The sequence below is a fragment of the Oreochromis aureus genome, linkage group 14 (genome assembly GCF_013358895.1).
Source record: "Oreochromis aureus strain Israel breed Guangdong linkage group 14, ZZ_aureus, whole genome shotgun sequence".
Classification (NCBI taxonomy): Eukaryota; Metazoa; Chordata; class Actinopteri; order Cichliformes; family Cichlidae; genus Oreochromis; species Oreochromis aureus.
Genome location: NC_052955.1, coordinates 39,636,464 through 39,652,550, shown reverse-complemented (window position 1 = coordinate 39,652,550; position 16,087 = coordinate 39,636,464). Strand labels below are relative to the sequence as shown.

The following is a 16,087-nucleotide window of genomic DNA, read 5'->3' as shown; positions in this document are numbered from 1 at the left end:
ACAAAAGGAAAGAGAGGTACCATCTGGTCCCTCAGAGCCTTTGCCAGCAGAGGAGGAGCGACTCCTAAACAAACCCAAAAAGAATCCGGCGGATACGGTTTTGGTTTGTTTACACGTGCTAAAGATTGCAGACGCCCTCCTTGTCAAAAGCCAGGACCACATCTGTCTGTTAGACGCACAGCTTTGTAAAACATGATGTGTGAGCACCACCCAGAATGCAAATCAGGAGGGAGTGCAACGATCCTGGAATGAGCGGCTTCTCTGAGCTCGCGTGTCAAACATACGCTCCAGCTGAGCTGTGAACGTGATACGGGACGCGCGCTATGCCTGAAAAGCTGTAACCTTATTAGAGTCATACTGTAGTTAGTCCTTGCCTTCATGGGGTCAGTGGTGACCAGAGGCTGGTTGTCGATGGCTCCGGGTCTTTGTGCTGCCAGCTGGGAGGGGAGGTGGCCGTTGGCTCCAGAAAAACACTGATTGTTGTTGTCTGAGACATTGTGCTGACGTGCGAAACAGCTCTCTGTGGCTGAGGGAGCTACCTGTGGGCTCAGTGCTGCTGACAGAGAGGGAGCAGAACAAATACATAGTAAACAAAAATAACACCCAAGATTTTCATTTTGATCTACAATCCGTTTCTATAAAGAGATGTGCAGACTGACCAGTTTCCGTAGCCTCTGAGGCACTGGACACGGCATCAGGTGACCTCTCCTCGGTGGGGCTGACGTGGCCGGACGTGGCGGGTCCTCCCAGTCTTTCAGGGAGGGCAGGCTCGACGGTGGCCGTGGCCATTGGAGTTCTGAGTGAGCTCAGGATGGATGGCTGTTCCACCACGATGCCCTTATGCTCCTGAGGGGAAGACGACCCAATCGGCAAGATTGTTTACCGTGATAGCCGGAATAACGTTTTATCTTACTGGCTGATGGTCACTGCTTCTGTCCCAGTGAAGTTACAGCACAGAACGCAACGAGAAGAACAGTCTGATATACTGACTGGAAGGTGCGTGAATGGAAACAGAAACTGTTGCAGGTGTTTTTAAGTGGGGGAAAATATAAATACATATACCACTGCTGAATCATAGACACCAAGACATATATAAATAATAACAGGACAGCTGTGACGCATGTCATTTAAGTTTTGGTGATCCACCAAGTAATGCCCTGTAGCTAAGCTTTGTAGTGATGTATGAAAGTGACTGAGAGGTGAAGGTGCACAAAACAGTGCACTCGACTTTAAAAGGCACTGAATAAACAAATGTACAGAGTAATGAGATTTTGACCAGTTCCTGTTTCTGTGCAGAAGAGACGACCCACAGACTGTGAGCTGAATATTCGATCCTGCCCGTGCTGTTCACTGCAGAGCATCATGGGACGCTGCCTAACACATATGTTAACCACAGTGCTGTGGACTATTAGCAGCTATATTTAACTCTTTCCCCATAGTGACAATATTTGACAACCTCCCAGTAACCTTAACAACAAGTTGTGACATCTTGGTATATATCAGAGGTGGTTTGACGACGATCAGAAAAGGTTCCAGAGATCAGACTAATTTCTAGCACACGCTCAATCATTTTACTCTGAAATATGCCAGAAACCTGCTCAGCTCGGAAACCAGTACCACGGGTTACCTCTAACAGACGTCTGAGGGGAAAGGAGCTAAATAAAGTGTTTTCAGGCTCTTGTTTTGTATGGAAGATGTAAGTGAAACTGCTCTTTTGGCCAAAGGAACTAAACTGGAAAAAAATCCTGTTAATACACTACTTACATATTTAACGTAGTCTTTCCACTGCTGCCACCACAGCATAGAGATGAGGAACCAGTTCTGGCCTTGCTGCAGCCCATGTCTGCTCTCCCTCTCTAACCAACCCCTACACACACACACACACACACACACGCACACGCACACACACGCACACGCACACACGCACACGCACACACGCACAGGAGAAAAATCACAAATCCAATGAGGACCATCTAACGGACCTTTCAACCCAAACAATGATTTGACAGGTGGAGAGGACAGGTACGTACCTGATGATTTGCCCCTCCTCCTCAGGAGTAGCAGGCCTGAGCCCCAGGACTATGTGGCACACCTGAACCGAGATAAAGATTAAAATACACAAGGATAACGAATAAATACTCAACTTCAATGTGAACACGGTGTGAGTTTTAAAGTCGTAGCATCTGGGTGCTGACCTGAAAAAGCAGGTTCAGGAACTCGTTGGCCAAAGCGCTCTTCACACTCCAGATCTGGTAGTCCTCGAGGGTCAGGTGACCCAGCTGGTGGAGAGTGAAATAGAACCAAGGCGAACATAATCAGGCACGCAACTCTGGAAATAAACACTGCTGTGACACCTTTGAATAGCTGTGTGGTAAGATAAGGTGGTTGATGACTGCGAGGTTACTGTCAGTGTGCTGAGCAGCCAACACTCACACGGCTGCTACGCTGCGTGAAAAGTGTTTGCTTTTTCTGAATGAGAGCAATGATTTCGTTAAAGCTGCAGTCGCTTGAAAAACCTTAAAATATTAATCATGAATACTAATGAGCATTTATTTATTTAGAGGTTTTGCACAGGACCGTATACCAACGATGAGTGCATAACATGGAGCTGTCTTACCTTAGTTGTGTCGTGCATCTTTAGGATGTCTTCTACTATGTCTGACACACTACTCTGCAGCTCCTGCAACAGCGACACAATAGATCAGCATGCAGCACAAACACAGTAAGCACCTCATCTTAACCTCCTCCAGATCTGGAGCAGGGCATCACCGAGCTCCTGGACAGTCTGACATGCAACCTGGCGACACTCGATGCTCTGTCTCAGAGTTGGATTTAGGTTGGGTGAGTATGGGAGCAGTGGACGGCATCACTTCGTTCATCCTTTGGTACCTGACTGTGTGTTTGCACCACGTGAGGCCGGGCGTCATCGTGCACCAGTAAGAACCCACTACACCAGAGTAGAGTCTGACAGTGGGTCAGTGGAGTTCATTCTGATACCTGATGGCAGCCAGGGTGGAGTTGCCTAGCCCGTAGAGGTCTGTATGTCCCTCTGTGGATATGGCCCCCTACTAAACCGCTCATGCTGAACAAGGTTACAGGCAGCATATTGTTCTCCATGACTCATTCAGACCCTTTTACATCTGTCACATGTGCTCAGGGTGAACCTGCCCTCATCTGTGAGAAACAGAAGATGCCAGTGATGGACAGAGGTGGACCACTAGAGGACGTTGGGCTCTCAGGCCACCATCATGAAGTCTGTTTCTGGTTGTTTGGTCAGAGACATTCACACCACTGCTGGAGGTCATTTCGTAGCTCTGGCAGTGCTCATCCTGTTCCTCCGTGCACAAAGGAGCAGATACTGGTCCTGCTGTTGGTTAAGGACCTTCTGGAGTCGTGTCCAGCTCTCCTAGAGTAACTGTCTGTCTCCTGGAATCTCCTTCATGTTCTTCAGACTGTGCTGAAGCAAACCGCAAACCTTCTGGCAATGGCAAAATACTGATGTGCCATCCTGGAGGAGTTGAACTACCTGTGCTACCTCTGCAGGGTCCAGGTACCGCCTAATGCTACCAGTAATAACCCTAGCCAAATGCAAAACTAGTGAAAAAACACACAAGGAGGGAGAAATATCACCTGTAAAACCAATCCTGATAGTGGAAACGTTCACAGACAAAGAGAACAAATTTACAGATTTACATCCTGTTTATGCTGAATGTGAATATTTGTATACTTCTTTTAAACAGATCAGAAAATATTTTGTTATCAGAAAAAGAATAACTTCTCTCACTCAACAGCTTGCTGCACAAAACCCTGAGCACTATAATTACGATGCCTGCGCCCTTTCACAGTTAAAAGAACAGACTGCCCAGAGCATATTTCGGTGTATGAGTCAGGTTCCAGTAGGCATAAATATGAAAGTTCAATGCTGAGTTCAACCCTTGATCGCTCTGGAGGGTTGTGTGTTACTTACAGGGAGTAAGTCTGTCCGATTGTCCTTCCACACCTCCAGCAAGGCCACCACCATTTCATGAAGCTCATCTCGAGACAGAACCCCATCACGGTCCACATCAAACACTTTAAAGCAAACTGGAAGTGAAAGAGACCAAAAAGACGTTTATGATGTTTATGAAGCACCACGCTGATGCATCGTGCTGTTTGGTGAACGAGCAGGAAATCCAACACGCTGCCACTGCTGCCAGTGCAAATGTAATTTCAAGCACCAGTGGAAGTCCTGATGAGAACGGTCCATGACTGCACCGACCAATCAGGACTTTAAATGTCTTTTTTTTCCCTTAAACTCCAGATATCAGCTTCAAATGAGAAACGGTACGGGCTTGTTACGGGCAGCGGTGGGACTTATGTGGAGTGTCTGTGTGGATCTGAATCCACACTAAGCCTTACATTTCTGTCTCTCAGCTACAGGCCCCCTGCAGCATGCCGAGAGTCCACAAGAGATCTCTTTAAAGTCGATGTGATTGTCCCGATTTTCATCAAAGGCGTGAAACAAGCCTGAAAAACAAGATCAACAACACATCAGATTAGACACACTTAAAGCAGATCGTGTTCTCTGGTGAGGTCGTGAATTCAAAGCCTGCGCAAAATGAGAAAGCCTCATTTTTTCATCATTATTGCAAAGCTATGATATGAAACTGACCTGAGTAAATATCATCTTACCTTCACTCAGTGACGCATGAATAGGAGGAGAGACGAGAGGAATGAAAGTTTCCAAGTCAAAGCGGCCGGTTCTGGACTGAGCTTTCAGCAACCAGTAGCGCTTCTCCAAGTCTATGATGTCAGACTCCTCCACTGCAGGGACGCACACAGAGACGGGCACTCAGAGATTTGTCACTGAAGGATCGGACTGCAGGCAAATACTGCATGGTGACATTTACTTGTGCAGTTTCTCCACACTTTCCAAGAATTAGTAACAGCAAATCAGAAAGTTTTTATTCGACAGGTTTAAAGCCTGTTTGGATTTTCTACAGTCAACACATTCAACCCAGAGACTGCCAACAAGAAGAAGATAGCACATGTACATAAGTGAAAATGAGACAAATGCAGAACAAAATAAAACAAAAAACAAAAACTATATTTCTGGACTGGCTCCACAATCTCCAGGACGTCCACATGACCAGTGTGCTAACACAACCAGCTGGGATCTGTCCACCTTTCCTGTGGTGTTGGTGTTTTCTGCATAAGGTGTGCTGTGTGTTACAGAACAGCCAAGAAGTTTGTGCTCGAGAGCAAAACTGTCGTGTTCTGCTAGTCTGTCGCTGAGAACTCATTAACAGGTGTGTTAGTCTGTACACTGCTGCTCACAGTTCATTAAATCAGCATGCGAAATAAGCTAGCTAGTATCAGCTGATAACTTATCACTCCACCCCCTTTTGCTCAAGGTCACTTCAAAATGTCATGTTTGAAGCTCACAGAGCGGTCTGTGTTTTTATTTCAAACAACATTATCCTGGTTACAGTATAGCAACAAAATATGGAAGCGCTGCCACACGGCTACATTGTTACTGTCTACTATACTGACCCACAGAGCCAAACCGAATACTAGAAGACTAGAAAATGATTATAGTCATTATGTGGAATTTAAAATGGAACAACACAAAGAAAAAGTTGAATCACAAATACCGCAGATCTGAATTTGACCTGATTTCTGTAAATGACCAATCCAGCACCCTAGATTTGAGATACAGTAGACAGATAAAAGCAAACTGTATTTTAGATTGTCCAGACTAAAGCCGTTTGCAACCTGCAGACCTGAACCTCTCTTTACATGTGAGAAAGCATTAGCATGTCTAATGCAGGCCGATCAGATGTTAATGCAGTCCAGTGTACATGAAAGCATCTGCTTTAATCGGCTCATTATCTTTTTCTTTATAGGATTTAAGCTTAATCGGATATTTTTACTTAAGATGTGTCAGCTAAAAACTTAAAAGCTTTTAAACTTCAAACCTCCTTCTTGCATCTTCATTACTGATGCACATTTTTCTTACATCATGCAGCTCTAACTAAATTTTTAAACATGGAGCTAGTGTTTTTTTTATTAGAGAGCAATGCAATTGAACTGTATTACTGTACAAAACATGCAATGGAGAAAAATAACACTGTGTACTGAATCATAAATATGGTGCTTAAGGGCAAAGAGGAGCATGCGGTCCTGTGTTCATAAGTGATGCTGCTGACAGGTGAGGGAAGAACTTCTGTGGGAGTATGGAGGAGCAACATGACACGAGCACACACTCAGATACTTTATCGTACATCAGCAGAAGAAAGGATCTCCTGGGGAGAACCAGGCTGCCTCAGCAGAGCTCGGTCATTATCCTCCACTGAGAAACCACAGTTGGCTTCTTCTAGCAGCTCGTTTGGCCTTATGTTACTGTCTACTTTCATATCTTCTCCATGAGAACAGTCTAAAAGGATGAAGGTCGTTCTGTTTCCTTTCTGATTTTTGCTGGAAAATCCTAATTCTTTAATTGGTTTAAATAACTAATATAGAATGAAAGCATTGCAATTGCTGCAGACAAAACACTGAACACTAGTTCAGTATTTAAAGTGCTGCATGTGTGTGTGGCTCTGTGCTTTAAGCACGTTGGTCAGTGAGACTGAGAAAGCACCAATAAATTGGTAATATTTAGCCTATTTCATGCCAGGAATGAAAGCTGGCTAAAACGCTGACTATGTGTGTCACAACTCATCGATTGTAACAGAGCGTTTTGTTAATGTTTAAAAGACAGGTTAGGATGTTGTTCTTTCAGGTGTAGCCCAGGTGGCAATAAACCATCCGAAAGTAAGAAGAAATATAAAAATGTATTTAAACGTACCATCAGAAATTTAATATGAGTCCACAAGTACAAATTTAGGATCACATGAACTAATTATTGCTAATTAAGCAATTAAATTTGGTGACCACCTGAGGAGCAGAATAAAATGACACACACACACACACACACACACACACACACACACACACACACACACACACACACACACACACACACTTCCATGAAGTGGGTTCAAATCTAAGTAGTCATCATCATCATCATCATCATCATCAGTAAACCCAGGGTAGGGTTATGTAATGACCGATGGGAGAATTTGACTCTGATACGGATCAGGCCGATATAGAACATGAAGCTCCGCCCGGAGTAACAAGCAGCCTCCTCCTTTAACTTTCTAATCTGCAGCTTAAGCTAACTGGATTCAGCAGCTACCCAGCTAGCCTGTGGCAGGTAGCCAAAACAATAATAGCTGTCAAACGCAGAAGTATGAATCAAACGGCCGGCACTTCCTGTTAGAAACTGGACTGTGGATTCTCGGTCAGGTCGGCTGAAAGCTTGTTTTTAGCAGCTACAGGTAACAAACTGGTTGCAGTGATGGGATGAAGCTGAAGCCCAGACTTCTCTCTGACTGAGAGAAGGTTTTTATAACTCTCTGTAGTAAAGACACAGACATCGCCACAGCTCGACAACCTTCCTTACTTCCTGGTTCAGACATTTAACTTAAAGTGAAAGGAAACAATACAAAACGAATGATTTGCACCAGGGATCTGTATGGACGGCATGGAGGAAATAATACAAGCCAGAAACATCACTGAAGGCTCTGATTCAGTCAAGAGGCAAAATGACGGTCTGACTGCCAATCTGTAAAACTCATGAGGATCACTTTGGATCCACTCCTGCACATCTCCCATCCATCATAGGGTCACTGCTACAAACACTGGTGTAGACTTGAAGATACACAAGAGCCATTCTTTGCTGGATTTAACGTCTTTATAACGATGGTAATGAATGAACTTCAGTTTAGCAGTCTTCTCCTCTGACTGGGACTGCTGCTATGCTAAATCTATTCAGATGCTGGTACACATAAATCTACCAATGAAAAACAAATCCCAATACTTTTCATTTTAATAACAAAACTGATCAGATGATGGGCCGATTCAAAGGCCGTTACACTTCACGGTGCCCTGCAGGTCTGATACCCACCCAGAGGTGCTACTCTCTCCGAGTGGCAGCAGAGATACCATACCATTATCCAGGGAACATCCTTACACAGGTGTTGCCACAGCCAGCAAGTAGCACAGCAAAACTTCACACATCAGCTGCTCACAGAAACTATGTCATCCTGCCTAGAAGGTTATTTCCAAGGATTTCTACTCAAATAACTCCAAGACAGCATCACAAGCTAGCAAGTTAGCAGCAGATTCACTGTGTTAAGCTCCGCCGTGAGTCCCGCTTTATGTTCTCGTTCTGGAAAGAGTGATGAACCAGGGCGGTGTCAGTCACTCTCTCTCTTCAACTCACAAACACAGATCAAGAGACGCAAAGGTAAGAGGATAAGCTGGATGCAGCCAGATTAAAGACAACCTCAGCTTCTCTGGACAACACAGGTCCTTTCAGCCCTCTGACCTTAACAGGCTAAATTTACTTCTTGGTCTTGTGAAAACACTAACCTACTGATGTCAGCTAACAACAGAACGTGCTTTTGTTTGAGGTGCCAGCAATCACTGCTGTTCGTACGATCGCTCCATCGTTACTCTTACTGTAACTGTGAAATTTAAATGTGGAAAGCTGAGCTAAAAGCCACAAACCAATGTGACACACCCACATACACATGCATCTCTCACTGTGTTTGTGGAACAATGCTGATCTAAGGTATTATGAGGTCAGCGAATCATGTGGCATGAAAAGACAAGTTGGCTAAGAAATCGTTTTAGAATAAAGTTTACAAAATCACATTTCTGGCGACGTGTTGACCGAATAAGTGTACTGCTACATCACAGACTACGTCTTTTAAAAGACTTTTTGCAAGCATAGACACACTATCACCTGCTTATGTCGAGCTTAGTCAGCACGCATGCGAAGAAGTCCTCAACACAATAAAAGTAACATTTTTTTCTTCTTTTTTTGTCTTTAACTCTTTGTTGTAGAGTAGAAACTTGCTGTTTCTGAGTGATGTAATCATGTTTTTAGACACGCTGTACTGTAAATCAAACGCACTCGGTCTGGTCTGGTAATAAGGCGTTATATTTGCAAACCACAGTGTGTTTCTAAAGTTAACTGTAGGGTATGAAAATGTTTGATTATCAAACCTTTTTCAGTCAGCTCCTTCATTTTGCACAAGCAAAGTTTCTCTCATCAGGACAATATCTTTAAGGACTCGTGTAATGTCCTGTGCTACACCCGCTGTACTATACTACACTTACCACTGAGGCCTTGTGCATTGCAGAGTTTCTGCCAGTATAATGTGAGCCTGGTTTGCCAGACAGGTCAGAATTTACTGCATGTATATTTCATTCAATTCAATTTTTTTTTTTCAAACAGCGAAAATTATGGCAGACATATTGTCTGTGATAAAAAGACTGTTTACATTTCACCTCACAGGAAAGTTTGAGGGCGAGAGCCACATGTCAGCCTCAGATGATCACTTAGTAAAAACTGAGCTACTTTAACATCCTCAAAACCATCATGATCGAGGCAGAAACAGCAAATGTTTCACCACTGCACCATCCAACACAACCAGGCTACAAAACAGGAGATGGGACCAGCTGAATGTAAACAAATGACTCCACCGAGCATCGCTGGAGCGATCGCTGTAGCTCCACTCCACATGACAGGAAAGCTCACTGTGGATGGAAATTACTGATGCGGTTACACGGCGGTAAAGGACCAAATCAAAATCAAATCAAATCACCTTTATTGTCACGTCACATGTGCAGGTACACTGGTACAGTACATGCGAGTGAAATTCTTGTGTGCGAGCTTCACAAGCAACAGAGTTGTGCAAAAATACAATAAGTAAGATCCCTGGTAGAAAACACTGGAACTCGTGAGAAGCTGCACAAAGTTACATTATTTTAGTTATTATGTAACTAGTGTAAACGAGTTATCTCATCATTTTACTTAACACTACCCAGGCTTCTGTTTGTGTCACTATAATGCTGCTGCGTGCAAGTCGTTTCAACAGATTCACACTTTGAATGAGGCAGCGTGTCATCAGTGACCAAAGCTGTAAAAGGAGGATGGAAAATGCCCTTCGTTCACTTAAATACTGACTTATAAAAGCTGCTGCCTACAAACTGTCAGCATCAATAAAACTTAAGGATTTTTTCCTTCCATATCATCAGAAATATCCTTATTGGGAATTTTCTTGAAGTACAATGAAATGATTCTGAGGCTACCTTCTGTTGCATAAGCTCAACCTTCATTACCAACATCCTTTACTGTCTGTAGGAGAACAAAAATAGCAGCAGTTTACTAGGCAGGTTCTTTTAGTGACGTGCTAAAAATGCTGAATAATCATCCAGACTGAGCTGTGTTTTGTGTAATCATGTGATTCCAAACCAAAGTCCATCTAAAACAAGCCAGGTATCAAATGAACACCTGAGTGTCTCAAGTGTGAAGTAAACACATAACATTGCAAGCGCACTGCTGCAGGACGCTGTTTTAGGGGGTGGGCGATGCCTTACGGTGTGTGACGCCCGCTAGGGTCTGGTAGAAAGTGGGCGTGTCGCTGTCATCCGTCAGCGTGACACACACTCCTCCCGACAGTAGCCATCTGGACAAAGTGAAGGCTTCCTTGTCCTGCAGGAGCCAGTTCTTGAAGCGATCGTAGTTGACCTTGTCTCCCTGCACAAACACAAAGGCAAAATGAATCTGCTGTCGCCAAAACACCCGATCGCCAGCCGTGTGGAAGCCTGAGTGTGCCGAGTCCATCCGCATCCTCCTAATGAGGAAAAGGTTTGACTGATAAATAATGATAGGCAAAGTGTTTTTAGGGTTTAGGCCTTTTAAATTTAAACTAACAAATTACACAAAGTCTGACGAATCTAATCATTCAGACGTGACGAGAAGCACCGACTTCCACTTCTTTAACGTCAGTGGCAGTCTCTTTTTCCCCCCAACAGAAGTTTACTGACATTTTAAAGAAGACAGCTCATCAAAATGAGTGACAAGTGCTGGGGCAGGACTGCAGAAAGTAACCAAGGACGAGGGCGAAAACATAGATAAGGCAAATACACTTTGCTTCACCTCAAGGTGAAAGCTATATTCAGTTGACAGATGTCAGTTTCATGCTGCAAACATCAAACAGGGAACGACAGACATGCACGAGGCTCTAATATAAGAACCTGAGGAATGGAAACGATCCCCGATGAATGCAAATGTTAGACAGCGTGCACAAACTTATAGCTAGCTGCAGGAACGGCCTCGTCCACACTGGACCACCAGTGGCTGAGGCGGCAGCTAATGAAGCCATCCCTCTAAAACAAAAGTGATGCTTAAACATGTTATATGTCACAATGGCTTTGCTAGGCCTACATCTGAACTCTGTATGTGTGCTTCAGTCAGCGAGATGATTGGCACCAGACACACAAGCTGGTTAAACAGACATGAAAGAATTGTGTCGTAAAATGTTTTAAATCAGATTTTAGTCACGATTCTAACAACACATCCAAATAGAGCGCACTGTGGCTGCCGAGCTGCAAGGCCTCCCTCTAGAGGGACTTTAGTTAAACAATTATTTTGATATTTTAGTGATAAATAACGTTAACAGCTGCACATAAACTGTGTAACCACATTATGTACGTGTGTGGACGTTAGCCTACATGCAAAGAAGCCTGCCGGTGCTAGCACTGCTAATGACAGCTCATTGTGAAATCATTGAGTGATATTTATTGTGCTCCAAAAGGCTCCTAAATACACATGCGCTATTTTCAGTTGAACCTTACGCTTAATTTGGTTACAGCAGCGGTCCCCAACCCGTCGCCACAGACCAGTTTATGTCCGACAATATTTTCACGGACCGGCCTTTAAGGTGTCGCAGATAAATACAACAAAATAAAACCAGCACCGGTACCAAAAAAAGAGAAGATTTATTCATAACACACGGGAAAAGACCCAGGGAAACAGAGTTAATGACAAAAACGATAAAAAAATAACACTAAAAGCCGATAAAACCCCTGAAAACCACGAATTTCACACCCGAGCCTCAACTCTTGCGGCCCGGTACCAAACAGCTCACAGACCGGCCTGGGGGTTAAGGACCGCTGCTTTACAACACTTATTTGTTTCTCCTGCACACAAACAATATCCCGACTCTGTTTAACCCATAAATAAGCATCTAAACAAATGAGACAATCAGCCTTGGACATGGATTTGGTTAGTGGTGATTTCAGAAGGGAAAATGTAATTGCAGTAGGATAATATTGGTCATAAACATACTGGATCCAATAATGAACAATCATCAGGGTAAAATGCAACACCTGAGTATTATATTAGTGTGAAGGGGACTTTATTGTGTTGTGTTTCTAGAGATGTTTGCATGCTATAAAGGAGGTGGCAGAGGGGATGTTTGCATGCTTTCAGGTGGTATTTTAATAACTAGCACAATAGTAACAACGGCTCTTTTATAAGCATGTGACCGACACCTCTGCAACGATCAAACGCTCCACGATGGAAGCTGAGGAGTCATTAGTCTGCAGCTCACTTGGAATCAAGTGCACGAGTTAACAGATTAATGCTGTGCAGTCTTTGCAGCGTTTGCTCACCTCGCCAAAGAACTCCTTCAGGGAGGCCGGGACTTCTCCATCCAGGACCTGCAGAACTGCTTCTATATCTTCCCTGGCAGCATATCCACCCAGATCACTGGCAAACAGGCTGAAGAGGTCTGTGCACACAAACACACACGAAGAAGAAAGCTCAGCTTTATCACAGGAACGCAGGCCTCCAGCACGCAGCAGCAATGAGCTGACAGAAGTCGCAATGTCAATAATGTCCTGATGGATTTGAATGCCTGCAACATGTGAGATACAACTAGCAGAATGAGCCTGAGGAAGAAGAGACGAACCAAAAGCATGAAAAACAAAAAGAAATGAAACGTTTCAATCACTGTAGCTGAGACTGTGGTCTCAAAACAGTCACTCCTTCAGCTTGTAGCCTATCCTACAAAGAAATCAATGAGATATCTCACACAGAATATGACGTGTTACAAGTTCTGAGAGTTCCCGGCCCATGTGTGCTTGGACAGTGTAAGGTGAGCCAGCTTTTCTGAAACTGTATATGTTTAAATAGCTTCATATTCTGCTGTGAGGGGATGGGTGAGTACAATCTAAAACTGATGTTTTACAGTAAAACAGAACCACTCACCAGCTTTCATCAGTCCACTGACAAGTTCAGGATAAATCTAGCAATAACATTTCAATGTTTTGTTCCCAGATTAAATTCAAGTGTTTCGCTGCAGTTCCGACTTCGCTGACTCACTTATTCATAGTTTTCAGTCACATGAGCGACTCGCCACCGTGGCGGGCAAAACATCACTCCATCATGACGGTCAGTAGTGGACGGTCAGTAGCACTGCAAGACTAAAGTTTTGTTTTTGTTTTGTTTTTTTATCTCAAGCCAAGACTATGTGGACCATCTCTTCATGGACGGGAGACAAAGATATGATTTTTGGGGACTTGTGATCCGTATTTATTCAAATCCCTGAAAGTTAAACTGCTCCGTGTCAGTGACGTCTACGTGCATCTTGTAGAGAACTGCTCACCTCACACCGCTGCCAGGATGAAAGCTGGACGGGTAAATAACACCACCGTGTGGGAGGCGAAGAACAACAAACTGTTCACTGTTAAAGCAAAGATAAGTGCTACAGCTAGCTTAAACAAAGTACCACATGTAAATCTAACATTTGGTTGACTTGGACATTTACAGTCGGGCCAGGAAGTATTAGGAGTATTGATTTGTCACGTGTCAGAGTATTTGTCCAATGTTGGGTAAACCATTCCTACAGTTTCAATGAGCCACCACTGACAGCCTGGTTGCCGTGGAGAATGATTTGGCCTGTAAGGCGGGGTTGGCGTAGGTGTTCACAGGTTGGTGCCATACGCCACGCCCTTCTGGAAGCTGTAATAAATGCTGATTTCTGGATCCGAGAGCCAAAATGCCAGATTGGTGCTGTGCTAAGTTCAATCTGAAGACATTTAGAGGACAGCTGGAGGGCAAAGGACCACAGTACTGTTCTGTCTTCCAGGTGGACGTGTCCCAGTAGCTCTGATGTGAAAACTATGAATACTGTATATTTTCTCTTTGATCACAGTGTATGTGTATATGCATGTACCCCACCTCCTCCTTAACGAGTGGGTCAACGAATGTCATCACACATACAGTAATTATTAACATTTAAAAGCTTAGCTTTATTAAAAAGCCCCAAATCTGTTTCCTGTGTATTATGTTAATTTCATCATTTGTTTGCTTTTGTCACGTTCAACATATGTTGCCTATACATAACCTGACGGATGCCAACATTTGTATCCAGGATGGATTTTGTTCCAAGTAACCACTTAACATGGAACAAAGAATGAAGACCGATATTAAAAAGTACTAAACCACAGGTTAAAATGAGTGATTGCAGCATTATTGACCCAGGAGACTTGTTTCTTAAAGTTTAGAGACATAAAAAATGATAGTGGGGAAAAAAATAGCTGTGGAACGAGTCGTCTCATTATTTGTTTTATTAGCTTCTAAAATACAACAAAGAACAGTTTGATGACCTCAAAGAAAATCTACATAACTGTTCATCTTTCAGTATGAAAGCAAACATCCAAGACAGCACTGGACAAGGCTTAGGATAAATGTCCGAGTCAAAGCCCAGAGGGAAATTATACCAAGTAATCGTGGAACAAATCCACATGACTGTATGTCAGGAGTCTGTCAGGCTTTTACACGGCTGAGATACTGAGAAGTGTTAACAAGGGTCAGCTGCTAATTAGTTCTTCACATTTTTAAACAGTATCTTCAAAACACGAGGCCTGTGAAGACCTGTGCCAGAGCTAACCTCAGAAACAGCAACAGCTAGCATTTAGTTCAGCTAAAGCTAACTGTACATGGAAACGAACCAGCCTGATGTTGATATTAACGATTCCAACTCACTATGAAAAGAGTTCGAGTGAATACACTTAAAGGTATATATGACAGGAAATACAGCATCTGGATGTTTAACCATGACACCCGTCTACATGCAAAGGGGGTTAGTTTTAGCAATTTAAAAATGCTTTAACAAATATTTTCATAGTAGGTAACAATTTAATAAATTACTTTAATGACATTAAGTATGTTTATCCAACTGTGACGGTAGCCATGGCAACCCCTGATCGCTTCTCGACTACAACTAAACTTCATTAGCTTAAAGCTTACATTATATCTCATAAAAAACAATTTTTAAAACTACTTTTATTCCGGTTTAAAAAAGAAAAAGAAAAAAAAAAAAAAAGTGAGACGAGAGAGAGGGAAATGAAATCAACATCTCATGGCCTAAATAGATACTTCCCACCGGCTCACGTAGAGTAACTTACACTTTGCCTTCTCCTCATCACGTCCTCTGGTCAGAAGTACCAAACCCACGATCAGATTGTTAAAGTGCAGCCCTTTGGCAGAGCCTCCAAACGAGGTGTAGATCACCTAAAACACACACACATAATCATAACGTTAAACATGAGCTGCTCACACTGATGCCACATGATCGAGACGTCAGCCCATCCAATCAGCACAGTGACAAAGATAAGCTGCCAATGTGTGAGTGAGCAAAGAACAGTTTTGACCGACAATTAAAAAAACCAAAACCATCTGAAGTTTGCCATTCAAAAATATAACAAACAATATAACAAACGTAACATTTAACATGACACCTTGGATGCAGTAATGTTGGTGACATGATCCTGGAATACTGCAAGACCATCTCCTACAGGACGAGGTCATTAAAAGGAAAGCTACCTGTTTCAGTTCAGTTTCTCCAGAAGTCGCGTCCTGGACTAGTTTCTGTGGAACTGTGAGAGAAAATCACCCAAAACAAAAATACAGAAATGTGCTCCTCATCTTTAAAACTAAATCCATATCAGCTCATGTTACGGAGGCGCTGCTGTCATTAAGCTAAAGGACACGCTGATGGCTTGCATAACATGACTCTGCTGATGAAGCATGTCCATGCCAGCAGTTCACACAGAGTACAGAAGCTTTATTTGTGGCTTTTAAAAAACGGAAGTCAGACTGTGTCATACGATGCAAATTTCTAAATCCAACGCTCCACTTTCACCG

At 43.3% G+C, this 16,087-nt stretch overlaps 1 protein-coding gene across 4 annotated transcripts in view; it reads right to left on the bottom strand.

Moving 5' to 3' along the window:
• Positions 1 to 16,087, bottom strand: part of usp32 (ubiquitin specific peptidase 32) — a 61,789-nt gene that overhangs the window by 20,589 nt on the left and 25,113 nt on the right. For 3 of the 4 annotated variants that reach the window (XM_039622737.1, XM_039622739.1, XM_039622740.1), the window contains exons 3-14: positions 15,349 to 15,454; positions 12,550 to 12,668; positions 10,471 to 10,630; positions 4,672 to 4,803; positions 4,399 to 4,506; positions 3,968 to 4,083; positions 2,618 to 2,680; positions 2,196 to 2,279; positions 2,031 to 2,092; positions 1,765 to 1,867; positions 660 to 846; positions 375 to 556 (exon numbers count right to left, since the gene is read on the bottom strand). In XM_039622737.1, the coding sequence (XP_039478671.1) occupies positions 375 to 556; positions 660 to 846; positions 1,765 to 1,867; positions 2,031 to 2,092; positions 2,196 to 2,279; positions 2,618 to 2,680; positions 3,968 to 4,083; positions 4,399 to 4,506; positions 4,672 to 4,803; positions 10,471 to 10,630; positions 12,550 to 12,668; positions 15,349 to 15,454 (1,422 nt within the window). The remainder of the gene's footprint in view (positions 1 to 374; positions 557 to 659; positions 847 to 1,764; positions 1,868 to 2,030; positions 2,093 to 2,195; positions 2,280 to 2,617; positions 2,681 to 3,967; positions 4,084 to 4,398; positions 4,507 to 4,671; positions 4,804 to 10,470; positions 10,631 to 12,549; positions 12,669 to 15,348; positions 15,455 to 16,087) is intronic. The other variant, XM_039622738.1, reaches the window with a different exon arrangement.